At 32.1% G+C, this 18,524-nt stretch overlaps 1 protein-coding gene across 1 annotated transcript; it reads left to right on the top strand.

The window, feature by feature from the left end:
* Positions 1-5,564: 5,564 nt before the first annotated feature.
* On the top strand, positions 5,565-10,484 carry LOC123195238. The gene is made up of 6 exons (XM_044608892.1): positions 5,565-6,863; positions 7,275-7,705; positions 7,795-7,956; positions 9,533-9,605; positions 9,781-9,936; positions 10,022-10,484. Exons 1-6 carry the CDS (start codon positions 5,619-5,621, stop codon positions 10,145-10,147), a joined length of 2,193 nt encoding a protein of 730 aa, XP_044464827.1. The 5' UTR covers positions 5,565-5,618; the 3' UTR covers positions 10,148-10,484.
* Positions 10,485-18,524: the final 8,040 nt, after the last annotated feature.

The raw sequence follows: 18,524 nt of genomic DNA, 5'->3' as shown, positions 1-18,524 counted from the left end.
ATGACATATATGAGTATATATATATTTATGTATCCAAAGTAGGTACACATAGTATTGCTCTTATTTATATATAGATTTTTCCTTCCAATAATAATGTGTCAGTTATATCCGTAAAACTCCTAAAGAGTTAGTCAATTTTTGTGCACTCTCTTAATTTTGATAATTATATTAACAACCCTAAAATTTGATCGAAATTAATTAGTGAAGACACCGTCAGCGTAGCTGTGAATCATGGACTTATATTAGCGTAAGTTGACGGAAGCGTTGAATATTGAAGGCGCCGCTTCTGTTCTTCACTTTGCAACTTTCTTTGTTGAACTTTTATGTCACTCTTTATTTTATTCAAAAAAATAATAATAAAAGATAAATAAGAATATAATATTGGCTTTTTGAAAACTTTTTCTCATATTTTGCTACTATTTTATATTATTTTTTTAAAGAAAGGAATCTCACTAAATTCAGAATATCTTTTCAAAATTGAACTGATAACACCGCAAAAGTTAAACTTTAAATTTTACTATTTACTTATTGTTTATTATTCTTATTATAATAAATACCATTTAATCTAAGTATAAAATTCTATCTTTCTATCTTCAAACGTCATGAATCAATTTCGTTTGCCTGAATCTTGTATAACCGACCTTAACATTTTTGTGTTTCGGACATAAGGTATTTGTTTTCCTTTGACATTTCAAATTTTAAGGTTTTTTATTGTTGCTTTTATGGTTTAATTCAACCAATAATTTGCTCGATTATTTGGTTATTTGTTAGATATAATTTAGTGTAATTGTATTTATGTTGTTTGTGTTCTTCCATGTTTATATACATTTTTAGCTCAAAACACATAAACTTGTTAAAATACAAACAAATTTCAACCTAAATTAGATAAGAAAGCTCTCATAAAATTTAGTAATTTTCTTTAAGACTTTTATTTTCAATCGAATCCTTTTTAAAATACTCGCTTGTAATTTTTATAAACATACTTTTTCGAAGCATTCTTCAAGGACACTAACTAAGGTGGATCTCAAACAATCATATTCCCACACATTACGTAGACATAGCCTACAAAAGACATACATTTTGAGGTGGTCAAAACTCATGACATTGGTGTCTCTCGAGGCTTGGAGTTTAACCACCAAGTGCAACCAATGTGCACCGCTAAGCTCGCTCTTCCCTCATGCATTATATCCTAGTGTGAGCTTACTCGCTTCACAACGTTAGCCGACAATGCATAGCTTGCACAATAAGCCAACTAAATGTCATGATTCAAAGGTCAATATTCTTTTAAAACATGGTTATAAGGCCCTTGCTCGTATGCTTATGTGTCAACAACATCTTTGACATCATCTCACATTTTTGTGGTAAGATGTTATCGAAATTCAGTTAGACTCACATAAATCAAGGCAAGGATTGGGCAAGAAATAACAATTATTGATCGAGATGTCATCGTTATATACAAAGATCTTTTCATCATCACCAAGTATGTTTTTGTGGGAGATTTCTAGATTGAATTGACATATTGCTCAATATTAAGTGACCGTCTATTGGGGGTGTCAATCTCTATAAAGCCAAGGTACTCCATGATAGGTTAATATCATTTTGTTATGTTAGACACAAAACTTGTCAATAAAGTATATTAAAACAAAAGTTAAATAGTTAATATGAGACTTGCAAGGTACTTATAGCCTTCCCTTCAAATATCTTAGGAAATAACCCTAAGTAGGGATATTTTTTGGTCCTCTAATCAACATGCGAGGACCAAATGCCACCCTTATGACTATCGCGAATTCTAATGGGATGGAGTAGACATTAACTTCATTCAATTGAAATCAAACTCTAAAACTAGTTATCTTTATTTATTTGTTAAAGGAATACAAAATGTATGAGTACATCACTGAATCTCTACCCTTTAATATCTAGAAAATCAATAAAGTAAATCACATTGAAAAGTTTTTTTTTATTGTTTTGAATTTTGTAAAAAAACAAAAAAACACACAGTCGGAATCTTTTATTATTTTTCTATCAACAATGAATCAATTTTAGCTTTAAAAAACACAATATTCATAACAAAAAAAATCCTAAACCCTAACTCGAAATGATAAACAAAAACCCTTCATCATAAACATAATAACATTAGAAAAAACCTATAAAATAAAAGTATTAAACATTTTATACAAACATTTAAACCTAATTTTAGCAAAATATTATTAGTGGATGACTAATTCTTTGTCGAAAATTCTTTGAACTTATAAGATTCCAAGTTTGAATATTGGGTAACTTCAACCAAAATCTATGTTATATATTAAAACAAATTTGTCCAATTTCATTCTATTAATTACACCGATCGTGAAACACCTAATATGTTGACTAAAATCACATAAACCACTTAATTAATTTCCCTACGTCCTGCCTACCAAAATTGACGAAACCAGACCATTTCTTCCTATTTTAATTTACACATAAAGGTCACGGCATTGCTTGTAATTATTTTGGTCATTATTTTTTCCCGGTCACCATCTAAATAAGGTCAAAGAGCTATTTTTCATTTAAGTTTTAATACAAAGATAAATACATATTTTATCTCATAAATTAATTGTTATTAAAAATTTTTATTAGAGCTAAAGATAAAATTATTATTTTATTAATAATATTAAAAAATATATAATTTTATCTCATTTCTCTATCCCGAGTTTTAAAAACTCACATTTCACCTTTCAACCTCAACTTTGAAAAATAACCCAAAAAAAAAAAATCCTAGGGTTTTCTCCCCTCTCTGACAATGGTGGCTGCCACCATCTCTGCCTTTAGTCCGATCATCTCCTTCCTTAACAAACGACTTCAACGGAGACAAAAAACTTTGTCTCTGTCAATGAAGACAAGACCAACTTCGTTTCCATCAATGTTGTCTATCAAGAAGGGAGACGACTGGGCTAAAGGTGGAGACCATGTTGGTTACCATCGTCAGAGAGAAGAGAAAATCCTAGAGATTTGGGGGAAAAAGTTATTTTTTCAAAGTTGAGGCTAGGGGTGAAATGAAATAAAATTATATATTTTTTTAATATTATTGATAAAATAATAATTTTATTTTTAATTCTAATAAAAAATTTTAAAGGCAGTTAGTTTATGGGTATGTGTTTGAGTTTTTAAAACACCACGAGTGTATATTTAATTTTGTATTAAAATTTGGGTGGGAAATAGTCCTTTGGCCTCTAAATAATTCAATCTTGCCACATTTGTTTAGCACATCTAGTGGGTGTCTCAATTTAAAAAATCAATAAAATTATATATATATATTTTTAGTATATAATTTAGTATACAGATGATATATTATTATATAAATAATTTTAAATCAAACTAAAGTGATATCTAATTATATGATAAAATGTTATTTATATATTTAAATTGTGTAAAAAAATATATGTATGTATTACTCTTTAAAAGGTATATTGTTCTTTCATTTAATTTTGGCATGTACGTGACAAATTAAAATAGTAGTAATGGAGTATAAAATAAGAAATATGACATTATAGCTGCCTCACTACTAGGCCAATCCTCCCTATAGTATGGATCTTGTATATTGGACCGACCGGCTAAATAATGAAGGTTTGCAAAACACCCTGCATTACAGTGGGTCGGGCATATTAATTTTAATAATAAAATAATTTTTAAAAAATTATGTTTTTTAATTAAAAAATATATTAAAAACTTAAATTATGATAAAAAAGAAGATAAACTTATTTATAATTAATCAGTTGAGTTTTTATGATTAATTTTATTTATATAGAACAATCAAAACTTAAATTTAGTTAATACTTAATTTTTATATATGTAAAAAAAAAAATAGATTCAATTATTCTCTAATAACGTATCAAAATCAAAATCTTAATTTATTTGATTCAATAATTATGAAGTCAATTATTAGACTCGAAATTTATCTTACTTGATATGATTGGTTTGTCTTCAAAAAGATATTTGATTCGGACGAGATTCTTTGTTACCCAAAAAAAAAAAACTATTTCCCACATTTTTTTACCTTAATAATAGTTACTATCTATAAAATTAAAAAACGACAAATTATCATCTTTCGTTTAATTTTTTCCATTAATTTTACCTACAAAATGATATTAAATTTGTATATTTATGTAAATTTTAATTATAATTCGACTACAAAATGGTATTAAATATGTATTTACTTAAATCTTAATTATAACTTAAAAAAATAAATATAATATCTTTTTTATTCACTCTTTCTTCTTTTATTTCTTCTTCGCGTCCCACCATCTCCATAGCACAACCACAACTCTACTTTCTTCTCCATCAATCTTCATCTCTACACCTCTTGACACTTCCCAACCCTCTTTACATCTTTCCAAACTTTTGTCCCAAATGAAACACATTAATCATTGCCCATTTAGTTGAAATCTCCCTTAAATAGTCTTATTCTTATTGTAATTATGCCAAAATAAAATAATTTAACGAAAATTACTCTAGAATAATGTGATTACAATCATAGTCAATTTTTTGAATGAACATATTTAATTATTGATGAAACAATGATGAGAATTTTGTTTGTTTGATTTTTCACCTCGGCTTGTATTTTTTATTTGAATGTTGGGGTTGGGGGGATGGGGGCGAGAGGAGGGGTTTTGTGTGCTTAGGTGTATATTTGTTTGCTTGATTGAATGTTCTATTAGGATTGTCGATAATAACAGGATAATGATAGTATCATCGATGGTGATAGTAGATTTTAATGTTGTCAATGAGTTTGTAAAATAAATTATAAAACACAGTTTTGTTATTTAAATATCATTATAAGATATTTTTATACAAAAAAATTAACGATATTTATTAACGTAATAATTTTTCCTTTTTTGATTTTAAAGATGTGAACCTTTTTTATTATCGTATTAGTTTTTGCGACTTTGTGATTATTTGGTTGTATCCTCAAATTTTTAAATTTTTTGTCTTTAAAATTTAAAATTATCTCAAACATGATATTTTCATTCCATTTCAGATCAAATTAAAATTTATTTTAAATTATATTATTAAAATATACATTTCAAAACGATGTATTTTTCTTTTTTGGGTGATTTAAAAAATAAATACACCTTAATAGAATTAAGGATCTTTGATAAAATTATTTACCAATAAAACTTTATTAGAATAAAAAATAAAATTTAATTATAAAATATCATTAAGATGAATTTCATGCATAAAATCTTAAATATTTGCCACTTGTCTTATCCCTTACACAAAAACTTCATTTATTCATTATTTTTTTAATAATATTATATATATTTATTTAGATAAATAAATATATGTATATTTATATATATTATTATATAATTAGATATTATTTTATTATTAATTTAAAATTATTTAATCTTATAATAATATATATCAAATGTATATTTAAAATTGGTATATATAATTTTATTATTATTTTATTATATTTTTTCTATCTTAAAAGACTGCAGGCCAGAAGCCCAAAGGCCCAAATGCCGTTACTGTGCAATTTTGGCGGGAAAAGTGAAGAACCCCAATCGGCGTACAAGAGAAGTTTCGAGCCCTAAATACCTCCCTACAACCAAAGGCGCCTTTCAGTATGACAGTCCTTCATGCATAATTTCCTCTCCTTAGCACCAATCAATATGACAGTCCTTCGATCCCACAAAATACTTCCAACTAAACCCGAAATCGAACCGGTAAAAAATGGAGCCAACATAGTGCCCGCTACTCCCTCCCAGACCCGCGAAAATGGTCCTATATCCGTTTGCAGACGGAGTGCTCGGCTCGCTTCAAAATCATCAGTTTCTTGTGGCGCTGATCAGATTGTGGAGCAATGTTTGGTGAAGAGGAAGAGAAAGCTGGGTATGAATGAGGGTTTGCTGAGTTCGGAGAGTGAGGAAAGTGGTGGGTGTTTGAATTTGCGGTCGGGGAAGAAAGTTGCGAAGAGGAAAGTGGAAGAAAATTTTGGTGATGAGCAGGGTAATGTAAGGAAAATAAGAGAGAAAGGAAAGGGGAAATTAGAGTTTGAAGTTGAGGATGAGGATGAAAAGAAGGGAAAGATAACAGAAGATGAAGAAGGTGTTGATAGGGAGAACTTGGAGACAGAGAGGATCCAAAGCCGTAGTGTAAACCGTACGAGGCAGTTTAGTAGAGAAGAGAAAGGGAAGACGAAACTGGTTGTTGAAGACTCGGTATTGAAGGGAAGTGGCGATATTGAAGGGGATTTGGAAGATGAAGTTAAGAGTTCAGCTGATGTTTCAGGAGAAATTGTAGTTGGAAAGAATAGAGTGAAGGTGAGTGAATCAAGAATGGAACGAAACAGTAGTGTGAGGGTGAGCGAATCAAGAATGGAACAATTTCGAGATATAGCAAGGCAGAATGCATCTAGATTTGCACTTTTCTCTGAGCAAGAGCAAGTGTCTCCTGAGAATGAAGAGGACATTGAAGATTGGCCGGGTCCCTTCTCTACCGCTATGAAGATTATTAGGGATAGAGATGATAAGTTGAAAAGGAAACATAGGAACAACCCTTTAGGGAATAAAAATCCTACAGCAATAACGTGGATTCCCAAGACTGGTCGGGGTCGTTCAAAATTGCGTATTCCATCATTGAAAGAATTATGTTTAAATGTTCTTGTAGAGAACGCTGATGCAATGACTTCACTTGAAAATGTCCCGGATGCGCTAAGGCACAAGCTCAGTGTGAGGCTATGCAGTTCTCGGAGGATGAATAGTCATTTTCTAAACCTCCTTGTCACTGGGTCCCCTACAGAGATTCGTCTATGCGAATGCTCGTGGCTAACAGAGGAACAGTTCACTGAAGCTTTTCAGGATTGTGACACCGGGCACTTGACGGTATGATCTTTTCTTTTTTTTTTTAAACGGAGCTTTAGTTTCATATTTCTTGTTCTGGCTTTCCCATTATTTTACTAGTATTTGTTCCAGGTAAATGATTTATATTAATGTTTTGTATGTAGATGGTGTTCATAGTATGTTTCAGGAAGAACTTTTTGGTGAAATTTTGGACTAGTAATTGTGAGAAACGAATGAATCAGATAAGGAATTATTTGTGGTTCCTGTTTTGAGGTTGCAAGTGGAACATAGTTCCCTGACCTGCTTTTCTGTTTCAGACTGGATATTATCTTGTGAAAGACTTTTACTTTTGGTTATGGATCATCTTCTAGAATATTGAGTGTGAAATATGGTCTTTTGTCTTATATTGGGAAGAACTTTGTGGAGAATCTGAATTTTGTTTTGTGAAATCAGGTTTTACAGCTTGACCACTGTGGACGCCTACCAGATTACATAGTTCTTTCTACCTTAGTGAAGTCATCAAATAGTTTGCCCTCCCTAACTACTTTATCCCTCTGTGGAGCATGCCGGCTTTCAGATGTTGGGCTTCAGGGAATCGTTTCTTCTGCTCCAGCACTAAGATGTGTTAATCTCAGCGAGTGCTCCTTTGTTACTGCTACTAGCATTGACATCCTAGCAAATTCATTGGGATCGGTTATGCATGAACTGTACATCAATGATTGCCAAAATGTTGATGCTATGCTTATTCTTCCAGCACTGAATAAGCTAAAATATTTAGAGGTTTTATCAGTAGCACGCATTGAAACTGTTAGTGATGATTTTATCAGAGAATTTGTTAGTGTTCATGGTCATAATATGAAGGAGCTTGTTTTGTCTGAATGTGTGTAAGTTTCTGAAACTTTTGTTGTAAAATTCCTTAGCTTCGGAGTTACTTTACCTCCTTTAGTCACGTAGGACTCCTATTCTTATGCAGGAAATTGACTGATATTTCGCTGAAAGCCATTGCTGAAACCTGTATGGGACTACGTGGACTTAATATCTTCAACTTGCGCCGCTTGACAGACTTCTCTATTGGATATCTTGCAAATGGCTGTCAAGCAATTCAAAAATTGAATTTTGGCTATAATGCTTTCAGGTTTCTACTCTAAAACTGGGAGTTTATATATTTTCTGTACAACATAATAAACTTTATTGTTGCATCACAGTTTACTTTCCCTTCCTGCTTGCTTAGTGATTCAGTATTTGCTTATGATCTACTGTTACAGATTTGCTGCTTTAAATTGTGTGCATGCATATATTTGAGTGTGAACATAAAAATGGAATTCCTTTCTAATAGTTGATTCATTTATTTGGTTATTGATATAATTAAGCACCAGCTTGGTGAAAAATGCATAATGAGGTAACAGTGTTTAATCTTGTTTGAGTTAATAGACTAGCTTTCATGGCGCTAGAGTGGGACTTTATTTCCTTAAACACTGTGGGTGGAACTACAATTCCCTGTAGTGCTATCCTATGTTTTGAATTTGTTAAATTGAGTTTAGTTGAGCAGCCCCTTTGAACATTTGTGCCTCAAACTTATTGTAATTCTAAATAGTGATTTTGCTTAAATTTGATGCTGTTCATTGAGTCTTCTCGCCTTAATTTGATCATTGTAATAAATTAGTTTTGGGATTTGGTGGATAGGGGACCTAATTGATAATGAAAAAAAACCTAAGATTGTGATGTTCACTTTTGGGGCTTGGATATTATGATATGGAGTTAAATAAGGCTGAGAAAAGGAGTAGTGGACATAAGATATATTAGACAAAGTCAATGGATGATGATGCTCAAATAAAAGGATGATTAAGACTGTATAATATTTTGGTGGACTTATGAATCGATGATGATGGTGATTATTGATTAATTGAATCCTATGCATTTAAGATAAATTGAGGGATGGAGTTTACTGGCCATTGTATAATTCTTTATTATTATTTTATATGTATTTAATAATCCAGAGTCGTTAACTCCCTTGCTTAAGTTGTTTCCTTCAGGTGAACTCTTGACCCCATGTCATTTGTCATTTGTCATCTTTGCCACATTGATGTGAGCAATGGGTGATTTTGTAATTAACGTATTACAGAGGAAAATATAGCAGTTAATGTATTATCAACAGCTTCTTGTAAACTCTTGTCGCGATAGTTGATAGTTGAAACATGCACAACTCAGTTGTAGGAAAATTTTCTAAGAATATATGCTGCCATTCTTAAGCAATTATAGTATTGAAATTATGCTCTTTCATAACCATATAACTGTGTATTTTCCTTTTAAAAAATGCAAGCTTTAGAGGAAAGGGCTACTTTTTGGAGTTTTTTAGTAATGACTTTCCTGTTGAATTGATAAATTATTTAAGAAGGCATTTCGAAATGTTTTTCATTAGCTTGGTGAATATATAGATATGAAAGCCCAGACATCCTGGGAAAGTATTTATAGTCAAACAAAAGATCTATGCGGAGTCATTCCTGCTTAATTGTATAGTCTGAATCATGCTTTTCCCCAGTACTCTGAAGATGAAAAAATATCTTTTTGATTATACAAATGTAATAATTCATATTTTTACTGTGTTCTGAATCTTATTTTCTTGATGAGATGCAAGTTATGTTGCATGCTTACATCTCATGCCATCCTAAGATTAAACTGTAAACTTTTTGTCACTTCATTCGGTGTTACAGTGATGAAGCTGTTGCTGCATTCTTGGACATCTCTGGGGAGTCTTTGAAAGAACTTTCTATGAACAGTGTCAAGGTAAGCACATTATCTATTTTGAGTAATGGTCTGTGCATATTGCAGGAGATAGGCTATGAGTGTGATGCCTTTGTTCAAAATATGCTAATCACTGTTTTTCATTTTAAGTTTAGTCAGGTGAAAGGGGTTTATTATTTTCTCTAAATTTTCATGGGGATCTGAGACTTTTTTATAGGTTGCCCACAACACTGCAGTATCCCTTGTCAAGCGATCAAGAAACTTGTTGAGTTTAGATATATCTTTTTGCCGAAATTTGACAAATGAGGCTGTGGGTCTGATTGTTGATAGCTGTTTGTCACTGAAGATCCTTAAAGTCTTTGGATGCACTCAGGTAGACTTATGTTGTGAATACCTTTTTATCAACTTTTTGCGACATTGTTCTTTGACTGACACTTGGAAATTTGTTATGTTTTTAGATTACAAATGTGTTCCTCGAAGGTCACTCAAATACGGAGGTAGAAATCATTGGTTTGCGGATGTCTCCACTGTTGAAACATCTCAAGGTGCCTGATTATGAAGAAGTTCCATTGCATTACTTGTAGTCAGCATTATGTTCAATGTTGATAAGTGCAGATCTACAGATGCGTTTTGCTAGCATTTTGTTGTAACCTGGAAACTTCAAATGTAGATGCAGTAAGTTAATTCCAACGCATGGCATGTGAAAGAAAAAGTTTACTGCCAACCCTAGATTTCATGCAAGGAATGCAATTGGTTTTGACTAAAAAACTTGCATAATGGAAAAAAAAAAATTAAATTTCTTTTCTTCTTACAGCTTTGGACTTTACACTGTCATGGACTTAGTTTTCTGATGCAATGGAACAATTTGTGTGACACTGCAACTTTATCATAAGTTTACGCGTATGCCATTTATTGATTGAAGATTTGGTTTTTGTCTTGTGACAGTTTCATCGTGGAAGTGGTTTTAGCTCTCGACAAATTTGTATATAGATGGTATAATTATTTTTTTCATTGTTGACTATAGAGAACTCATATAGGCTCCATTTTGCATTCGTCTTTTACAGTCACATCTCACTTGAATATTTTGCGGAATGCACTCTTTAACACTTTTTGATAGAAAATCATACAAAGTTGATGGTACCGGACTTTGCACATTGTTACACTGGCAGGTACACGGCAGACTTCCGACTTCTATGGTCATTTGGATGGAACTGTTATAGTGCTAATGTCTTTTTTCCTGTACTAGTACCATATGTCTAAAAGGACTCAAAACTCTTGATCAGAAAGTTTTTGTTGAAGTCATCTCTCAAGTGTAACAAGATGCAACGACTATAGTGACTAAACGGTTAACAAGTGATTAGTGACCAGACGACTCCAGACTTTACAATCAAGAAGTGAAAGATAAGGCAAGATTATGATCACACCCCTATCAAAAGAAGGGCTCATCTGGAACACATCTCACATCCCAGTTGTCGTACGCCACTTTAATCCCCAGATCACCGTCGACCCTCATTATAAGTGTTGTCTGGGTCTTTTATTCCAAAAACCAAATTCAGAAAATCAGGAGTTGAACCTTCAAAAAATACCCTTACACTGAATTGGATGGATAAAGATAACCATAAAATAAGGGTAAATGTTCTAATACTCAGATTGGACCTTGATCCAATCAAAGACTCGATCCAAGTATTTTTCAGTTTGGTCGAGAAATAAATATTTACGGTTTAGTTTGTGATTTAGGTGAAAATGAAACCAGATCAAATCATAAACAATGCAGTTTTATTTCTCTATTAACAAAAATAATAGTGTGAATTGTGGTGGCGCATGATGATGGCAATATTATCAGTATTTCCATGGGAGTAATGAAGGCTCATCTGAGTCAGGTGAACAGAAGCAGTGTGTTGTAGTGGATAATGGTTGTGGGATTAATGGGTCTGGAGATTCCTTAACTGGTGTGAAAATGAAGAACTTGAGTGATTTGGTTGTGCTTAAAGGTTTTAGAAGCTAGTTATGTTTTACTGAAATTGTTGTTCTTGAATGTGAACATGGCCTCATTGGGAAAGTTGCTCATGATAGCATGTTGGCTGCCATGATAGTTTCAGAAATTTGGCTTTGAGAATTTCCGTTTATGGTCGTCGGTATTTGTTGCTTGTGTGGCTTTTATTGCATTGTAAATTGATTATTCAAATTAGTATAATGCATGCATCTTAATTCTGGAAATTCCAGGGAGCCCTGGCAAATGATGATAAGATACAAGTTATTCGAGAACTGGGATTATCCGTAATTTTCAATTCAATTTAGTTTAATATGAGATTTCATCAAACCGTTTTTTCAATTTGGTTTAAAATATTTTCAAAACTAGATTGTGCACACAACTATGGGTTCCATCAGACCAGTTGTACATTACTCATTTATGTGTGAAATTTTTCTTTCTTCATTGTAACTGCTCAATGATGGTTAATTAAGATGAACAAGATGCTTATAAGGAAACTATACATAATTCTTTTGAGAAACAATTCTTAAAAAAATTTACTTTCAATATTATTGAGATAATTGGACAGTATGCAAGAACAGTGGATCAAAAAAGAATTCACTATCATTGAACATTTCAATCAATGGTTGGAGATTAGTTTTCAATTCTAAATTTTATTTTTTATCTATTTATGTGTTGTTCAAAGTATTCGTGTATAGATAGATCATTTAAAATTCTTACATGCGTTATTTGAAATTATGCGTTTTGTTTTCAATAATTTAAAAAACAAAACGCATCGTTTTATCTTTAAAGGGTAAGAAGCTTCTCGAATACGCTTCTACTCTTTATTAAAATATCTCATCAGTTTTGTTCCCTTTTCTCTCTTCTTTGCTTGTGTCAAAAATCTAAGATCGGAGTTAAGTTACTGATCGGAAGATGTTAAAAAGGTATGATTTAGTTTTTTTTTTTTTCTTCACTTGATCTACATTTGAGATGTATTTCTAAAAATTGTAGCTGATCTAATAATTTCATTCAAGTATACACATGTTATAAACCCTAATGAATCGATATATGAAAAAATTAAGGAATTATTCAAATCATTTTTCCTTGTTTTCTTGGGTTTCTTGATCCTATGTTAAAAAGTTGTTGATTTCTTAGATCTTTAAGATCTTATAGACTATATATTTGTAATGAATAAAAGTACTTGCCTAGCAAAGTATATATACAAAGTTGAGTACACAAAGCGATTTGTCAAATGATAATTGAAAGAGTTAAAATATATCGGGAGAGTCAGAATATAAAACTAGCTTATGAAACGAAGATAAATAATGCATCAATTAATGAATAACATTACATTACTTCACTTATCTGATAAAATCTTAATTTCTTTTATATAATAATTATGAATTTAATTGCTATACTATGAATTTATCTGTCCAACTAGTACGAATAAGATCTTCGATTAAAAAAAAAAATTACATCTTTTGAGTAATAATATTTATTGGTTTAGTATTTAAAAGTAGCAATACTCATTTAAATGTGTGATTTTTCCTCCATTGTAATCGCTCACTCCTAGTTAATTGAGCAACCAATGTGGCTAACCCTGCCTTTCCATTTCTTTGCAGTTACAAATGTGGTGAAAAAGAAATCATTCATAACGTTTGGTTAAAGTAATCTTTTATTATAAAAAATAAAAAATAATCAAAAAAATTATTTAGCATAAAATATAATTAAATTTAATAAAAATTAACATATATAAATAATTATTATATTTTGTTAGAGGTAATAAAAGAATATTTAAATATCATTTTACTTAAATCTAAAGATTATTTAGTGTAATTATAAAATATTTATTAGGTTAATTGTTATATTAATTAAAAATAAAAATATTTTTATCTTTAAAAAATAATATCAGGTAATAAAAAATAAACAATAATAAAAAATAGATTAATAAAATAATTTTTTATTACTTTTAACTAATCTATTATGTTCACCATTATTCAAAGAATTGGATAGCTTGGAAGAAAGAGAATTCACTGCTGCTGAATTACTGCTAAAGGTTTCAACCAATAATTGGAGGTTAGTTTTCGACTCCGAATTTTAATTTATATCAATTTATGTGCTATTTAAATGATTTATGCATAGATAGATCAGTTAGAATTTTTACAGTCGTTATCAGAATATTAGATTATCCCTGATGTTGAATTTTGTTATATCCTATCTCTTGAATTGATTGATTTTTTTTACACATTATTTTAAGCTTTTTAGATTAAATTGATTATCTAGATGAATTAGAATTGAAAATTTGAGAAAACCAACTTTTAAAATGTTGAAAATAGACATATGTAGGCTAAAAATAGTCAGGTTTGTAACTTGACCTGTATCCGAATCATTTGACCCGAAACACGATCAAGATGGAATTCAAAGACGGATCTTCCAACCGATATGTCGTTTGCCTTGAGCTTTTGTAAATGACATGTTGCCCTCTTTCAATTTTCAAAAACAAAAAAAAAACTGTTTAACTGCCAAACCAACCTGAGAATCGCCTCGTGCATAAGAAGGATGTTCATCTGCCAGCAGGGTACAATCTTGATTTGGTTTAGCTTTTGATACAATTTGTTTTTACTGAATTCAATATTAATAAAATTATATACACAAATTTTTTAGTATATAATTAGATATATAATGATGTATCATTATATTATTAAAAGATTTTGAATTAAGAATAAAATAACATTAAATTATATCATGATATATCATCTGTGTATCTAATTGTGTTATCAAAAGCATATAAATAATTTAGAAGGCCAAAGTGGGATGCAATATAGATAAAACATAGCTTCTACATCAACTTAGAGCAAATGGAATCCAGTGGATAGACACATGCACCAGCTATAACAATCATCACTCAACTGTACCAAAGCCAACTGCATAGGTGAACCCACTCCACTTTCAATTTCAAAACTATCAGTAATCACTGTACTCCATTCCAAACCACCTAGGAATTCTGACATGCAGTTGCACAAATAATGCTTACCTTATATAATGTCAATGTCTAATGTTTACTTCAATGGCAAACATAAATAGAAAATCATCTCATCTGTTATGCAAGTAAGAAATTATTAACAGCAAGGGTAACAAGACAAGAAATCTGGCGAGATCAAGCATCCCTCATATCCTAAAAATTAGTATTTGAGGACCTCTACATCCAATAGTAAGTTCAAACGTCAAAGACATGTCTACCTGGTTTCTTTGAAAAGTATCATGATGTATGCGTAAGAATAACCTCAACTCTGTCTAGAGATGCTTGCAACATTCCTGAGTTCAGGTTGACAATGGTTCACCAGTACCTAGTGTGTTGTTAATTTCAAAGTTTCAAGTTTCAACCATCACCAATAAAAAAATGCACATAACGTGATGATATTGTGCATAAACAAGAGTTCTTCCTTATATACATGACTGAATTGCTATCTCTAGCGGAACAAGAGCCAGCACTTGCATAAACCATTCGAGGACGATTGATTTTGAAATCTAATTAAGTTAACAATATTTTAAATACAAGTTTAAAGCTCTCATTAATTCTTCAGTGGTAACTGTAGTGAAGTTCAAGGAACTTGCTCATTAATCTCTAGAAGAGCATAACCTGCCTTCCAACTGAACCGCAAATCAACATGATAGGACCTTTGGTTGTGAGGTATACAAAAGAAGACATGGTCCCAATTCCAACTGATTGGGACAGGAAAGGAATGTGGTGGAGGGTGAGTTCTGCGGAGATTCTAATGATAGGGAGATGCCACATGGACGTATGGGATGAGAAAGAAAGGTGAAGTTTGTTATGGTGGGAATATAGGCTGAGATGAGAAAAAGGAGGATAAGGAATTAGTAAACAAGGTCTGGGTAGCAATAGCTGATGAGGGAATGACACCTCGAACTACTAGAGTTCATTAGCTAATTAGGTTTTGTTTAAGTGTTGTTGGTGTGAGTTGTATGAACACTAGTATTTTGGATATATAAATCGTTCTTGTTTCAATATTCCTATATGGTTCTTACATAAATTGTGGCTGTGTGTTGATTGTCCATTGACTCTGTTTGTAAGAAATTGTTGTCTTTGTGGAATTTATTAGGAATTACAAGTATTCATCAAATGGTAATAGAGCACTTTCCAAGGATAGTTAATACTAGGATGGAGGATAGAATCGAGGGAGTTGATAATGAAATGAGCAAAGTGAAAAAAATAATAGAGTTGTTAAAGAATGATATTTGTATTATACAAAAGATAGACCTACTCGAGAAGTGTTCAGTCATTACAAGAATATTGGAGATCTTTTGGGTTCTTCAAATTGAGTCAACAAATGAGGTAAGGGATCAATGGGACAAAACTCCATGAAGTTGATGCAGTTAACACTGTTGATGACGCAGGGTGAAGGAAGACCAACAATGACTATGGTTCTAGGGATGAGGGAGTACCCCATGCCTTTGACATCTAATAACAATTGAAAGGAAAACCCAAGTAGATAGTTCGAGATGTCATCGTTCAAGGTTACTTAAGGTAAAGAGATTTCTATGTCAATGGAGTTTCAAATTTGGAGAGGATCTCTTTAGCAACGATTTGTCCAGAAGGGATAGTGATGGGATGGCCATAATGGTGCAAGGTGAGGTTGTTCATTGATTGGGCTGACTTTATAATTGTAGTGAGGAAGTGGTTTAGATCGATTCAAGAGGGAACACCACATGAAGAATTAATAGCCCTTTCGTCAACCCAAAGACAAGAATTGGGCTTATGCTAGAGGAAGAGGCCTAACAATTTTTGTTGGTCTAGATAAAGCAAAAGACTAGGCCTTCTCCAAGTATAAAACTAGACTCAACCTATAGCCTGGGACTGAAACCTTAACCTTCTTAGAGCAGGCAGGTTCTCAAATCATCAACGATTCACATTAGGACTCAATCCACAAATATCACCTAATGAGTACAATAACAACTCCAACAAAATTCCAAATCAATTGAATCCATATCTAAATTTCTAACTCATCGACGACATAATCCACTGTAGAGAACAAGCACAGTGGGAAATTTCAATGACTTACCAACTTGAGATTCTAGGCCAAACTCAATCAAGACCTCTGTTTTCAATGTGATGAAAAGTTCACTTGCAATCATTGGTGTAAATTACAGTAGCTGCATTTGCATGTTTTTCATAAGGAGGAAGCAAAGTCAACAAAGACATAAGGTCACAGAAAGTTGTAATGAGTTGCAGGAGAAAATGTCGGAACCATCTTTGCATTTGATTGTGGATCTTAACTCCTCAATGACCATTAAGCTCCAGGGCTAAATCGAAGAAGTAAACATAGCTAAATTGCTAGATTGTGAGGCAACTCACAATTTTATTTCAACACGATTGGTGGCGAAGTTGGGACTTCCAATCCCTTGGAAAAATTGATATAAGATAACTATGCGTAATGAATATAGAGTTGGATGAATAAGAATTTGTAAAGATGTAGTGTTGATTTACAAAGTTTTAAAGTAACACAAAATTTCTTTCTACTAGGTTAGGTGGTGTGGATGCTACATTGGCAGAAGTTTGGCTACGAAAATTGGGTTATGTGAAGGCAAATTAGATTACTTAGTTTGTCAAATTCAATTAGGAAGGGACGAAGGTTGTTTTATTAGAGACCCCTCTTTGATGAAGGTAGATGTATCTACTAAGTCCAACAATATGACCATTTGAAGTGAGGGGATAAGGCATACTTATCTAACTCCAATCGATAATTAAGAAAAACAACCAATAAGGGGTCGAGGTGGAGCCAAAAGCATAAGAAATTTTGGAGGAATTCTAAGAATTGTTTACTAAATCATCTAAGAAACCCCAAGACCATGTCAAAGTCTCCACATTAGACCATGCAAATATCCCCACACTAAAAAAAAAAAAAGTAGGGACAATAGCAAGAGAGATGTTTGCTACTGAAATTGTTAGGTCAAGTGTAAGTGCATATTCAAGTCTTATTCTCTTGGTGAAGAAGGATGAGGGTTAGGGTTTATATGTGGATTATCGTGCCCTGAACAAGGTCACCATATTGGATAAATTTTCTATCTCGGCCATTGACGAGTTATTGAGTGAATTATGGAGAGCAATTATCTTGTTCAAGTTGGATCTAAAATCGGGTTACCACTAAATTCAAGAATGTGAAGAAGACGTTGAAAAGATGACATTTAGGACACATAACAAACACTATGAGTTTTTGGTAATGTTGTTCGAACACTTTAATGCCCCAACTGCCTTCTAATCCTTCAAAAACAAAGTGTTTCAAGCTCACTTGCTATCTTGGTATTTCCTGAATTTTTTGATGACATCTTGGTATATAGTCGAACCTTGAAGGAGTATAACAAACACTTATATGTGATATTAACACTGCAAGGTCGTCAGTTGGTTGTGAATAGAAAGAAATTTGTATTTAGGTAAAAGAAGATAAAGCATATAGAACATATCATTTCAAATGAAGAGGTACCAACAAATCCAGAGAGAATTCAATACATGGTTGAATGGTTGACTCCAAGGGTTGTTAGAGAGTAGAAGGGATTATTGGGGCATACGAGATATTATAGGAAGTTTGTGCACTGGTACAAAAGAATAACAATCCCGTTGATTAAGCTACTAAAGATTCATGTTTATGGAATAAGAAGTTGTTACGACATTCAATAATCTAAAAGAAACTATGATTACAATTCTAGTCTTGGCAATACCTAATTTCAATGAGTTTGTCATTGAAACGGATGCTTCCAGTACAAGATGGAGTGCTCTTCTAAGGCAAATTGGGTGACCAATAGTCTATATCAATCAAGTCTTGTCATCTAGGGGGAAATCTTGGTCAGTGTAAGGGAGAGAATTTATGGCCATCACATTGGTAGTTAAAAAATGGAGGTAGTAGTCATTTCAGTAGCATGAGGTATAGAAAAGAAGATATGGTTCTTATTCTGACTGAATGGGATAGGAATGG

The sequence above is a fragment of the Mangifera indica genome, chromosome 13, assembly GCF_011075055.1.
Source record: "Mangifera indica cultivar Alphonso chromosome 13, CATAS_Mindica_2.1, whole genome shotgun sequence".
Classification (NCBI taxonomy): domain Eukaryota; kingdom Viridiplantae; phylum Streptophyta; class Magnoliopsida; order Sapindales; family Anacardiaceae; genus Mangifera; species Mangifera indica.
The sequence above is the reverse complement of the archived record's forward strand: the minus strand, read 5'-3'. Positions and strand labels throughout refer to the sequence as shown.

What these genes read in the sequence shown, in the direction of transcription:
- LOC123195238 (XM_044608892.1), top strand. Translation starts at nt 5,619, where the DNA reads ATGCATAATTTCCTCTCCTTAGCACCAATCAATATGACAGTCCTTCGA. An exon ending in TTTGGCTATAATGCTTTCAG is followed by an intron (nt 7,957 to 9,532) that starts GTTTCTACTCTA and finishes TCGGTGTTACAG; the next exon opens with TGATGAAGCTGTTGCTGCAT. An exon ending in AAGTCTTTGGATGCACTCAG is followed by an intron (nt 9,937 to 10,021) that starts GTAGACTTATGT and finishes TTATGTTTTTAG; the next exon opens with ATTACAAATGTGTTCCTCGA.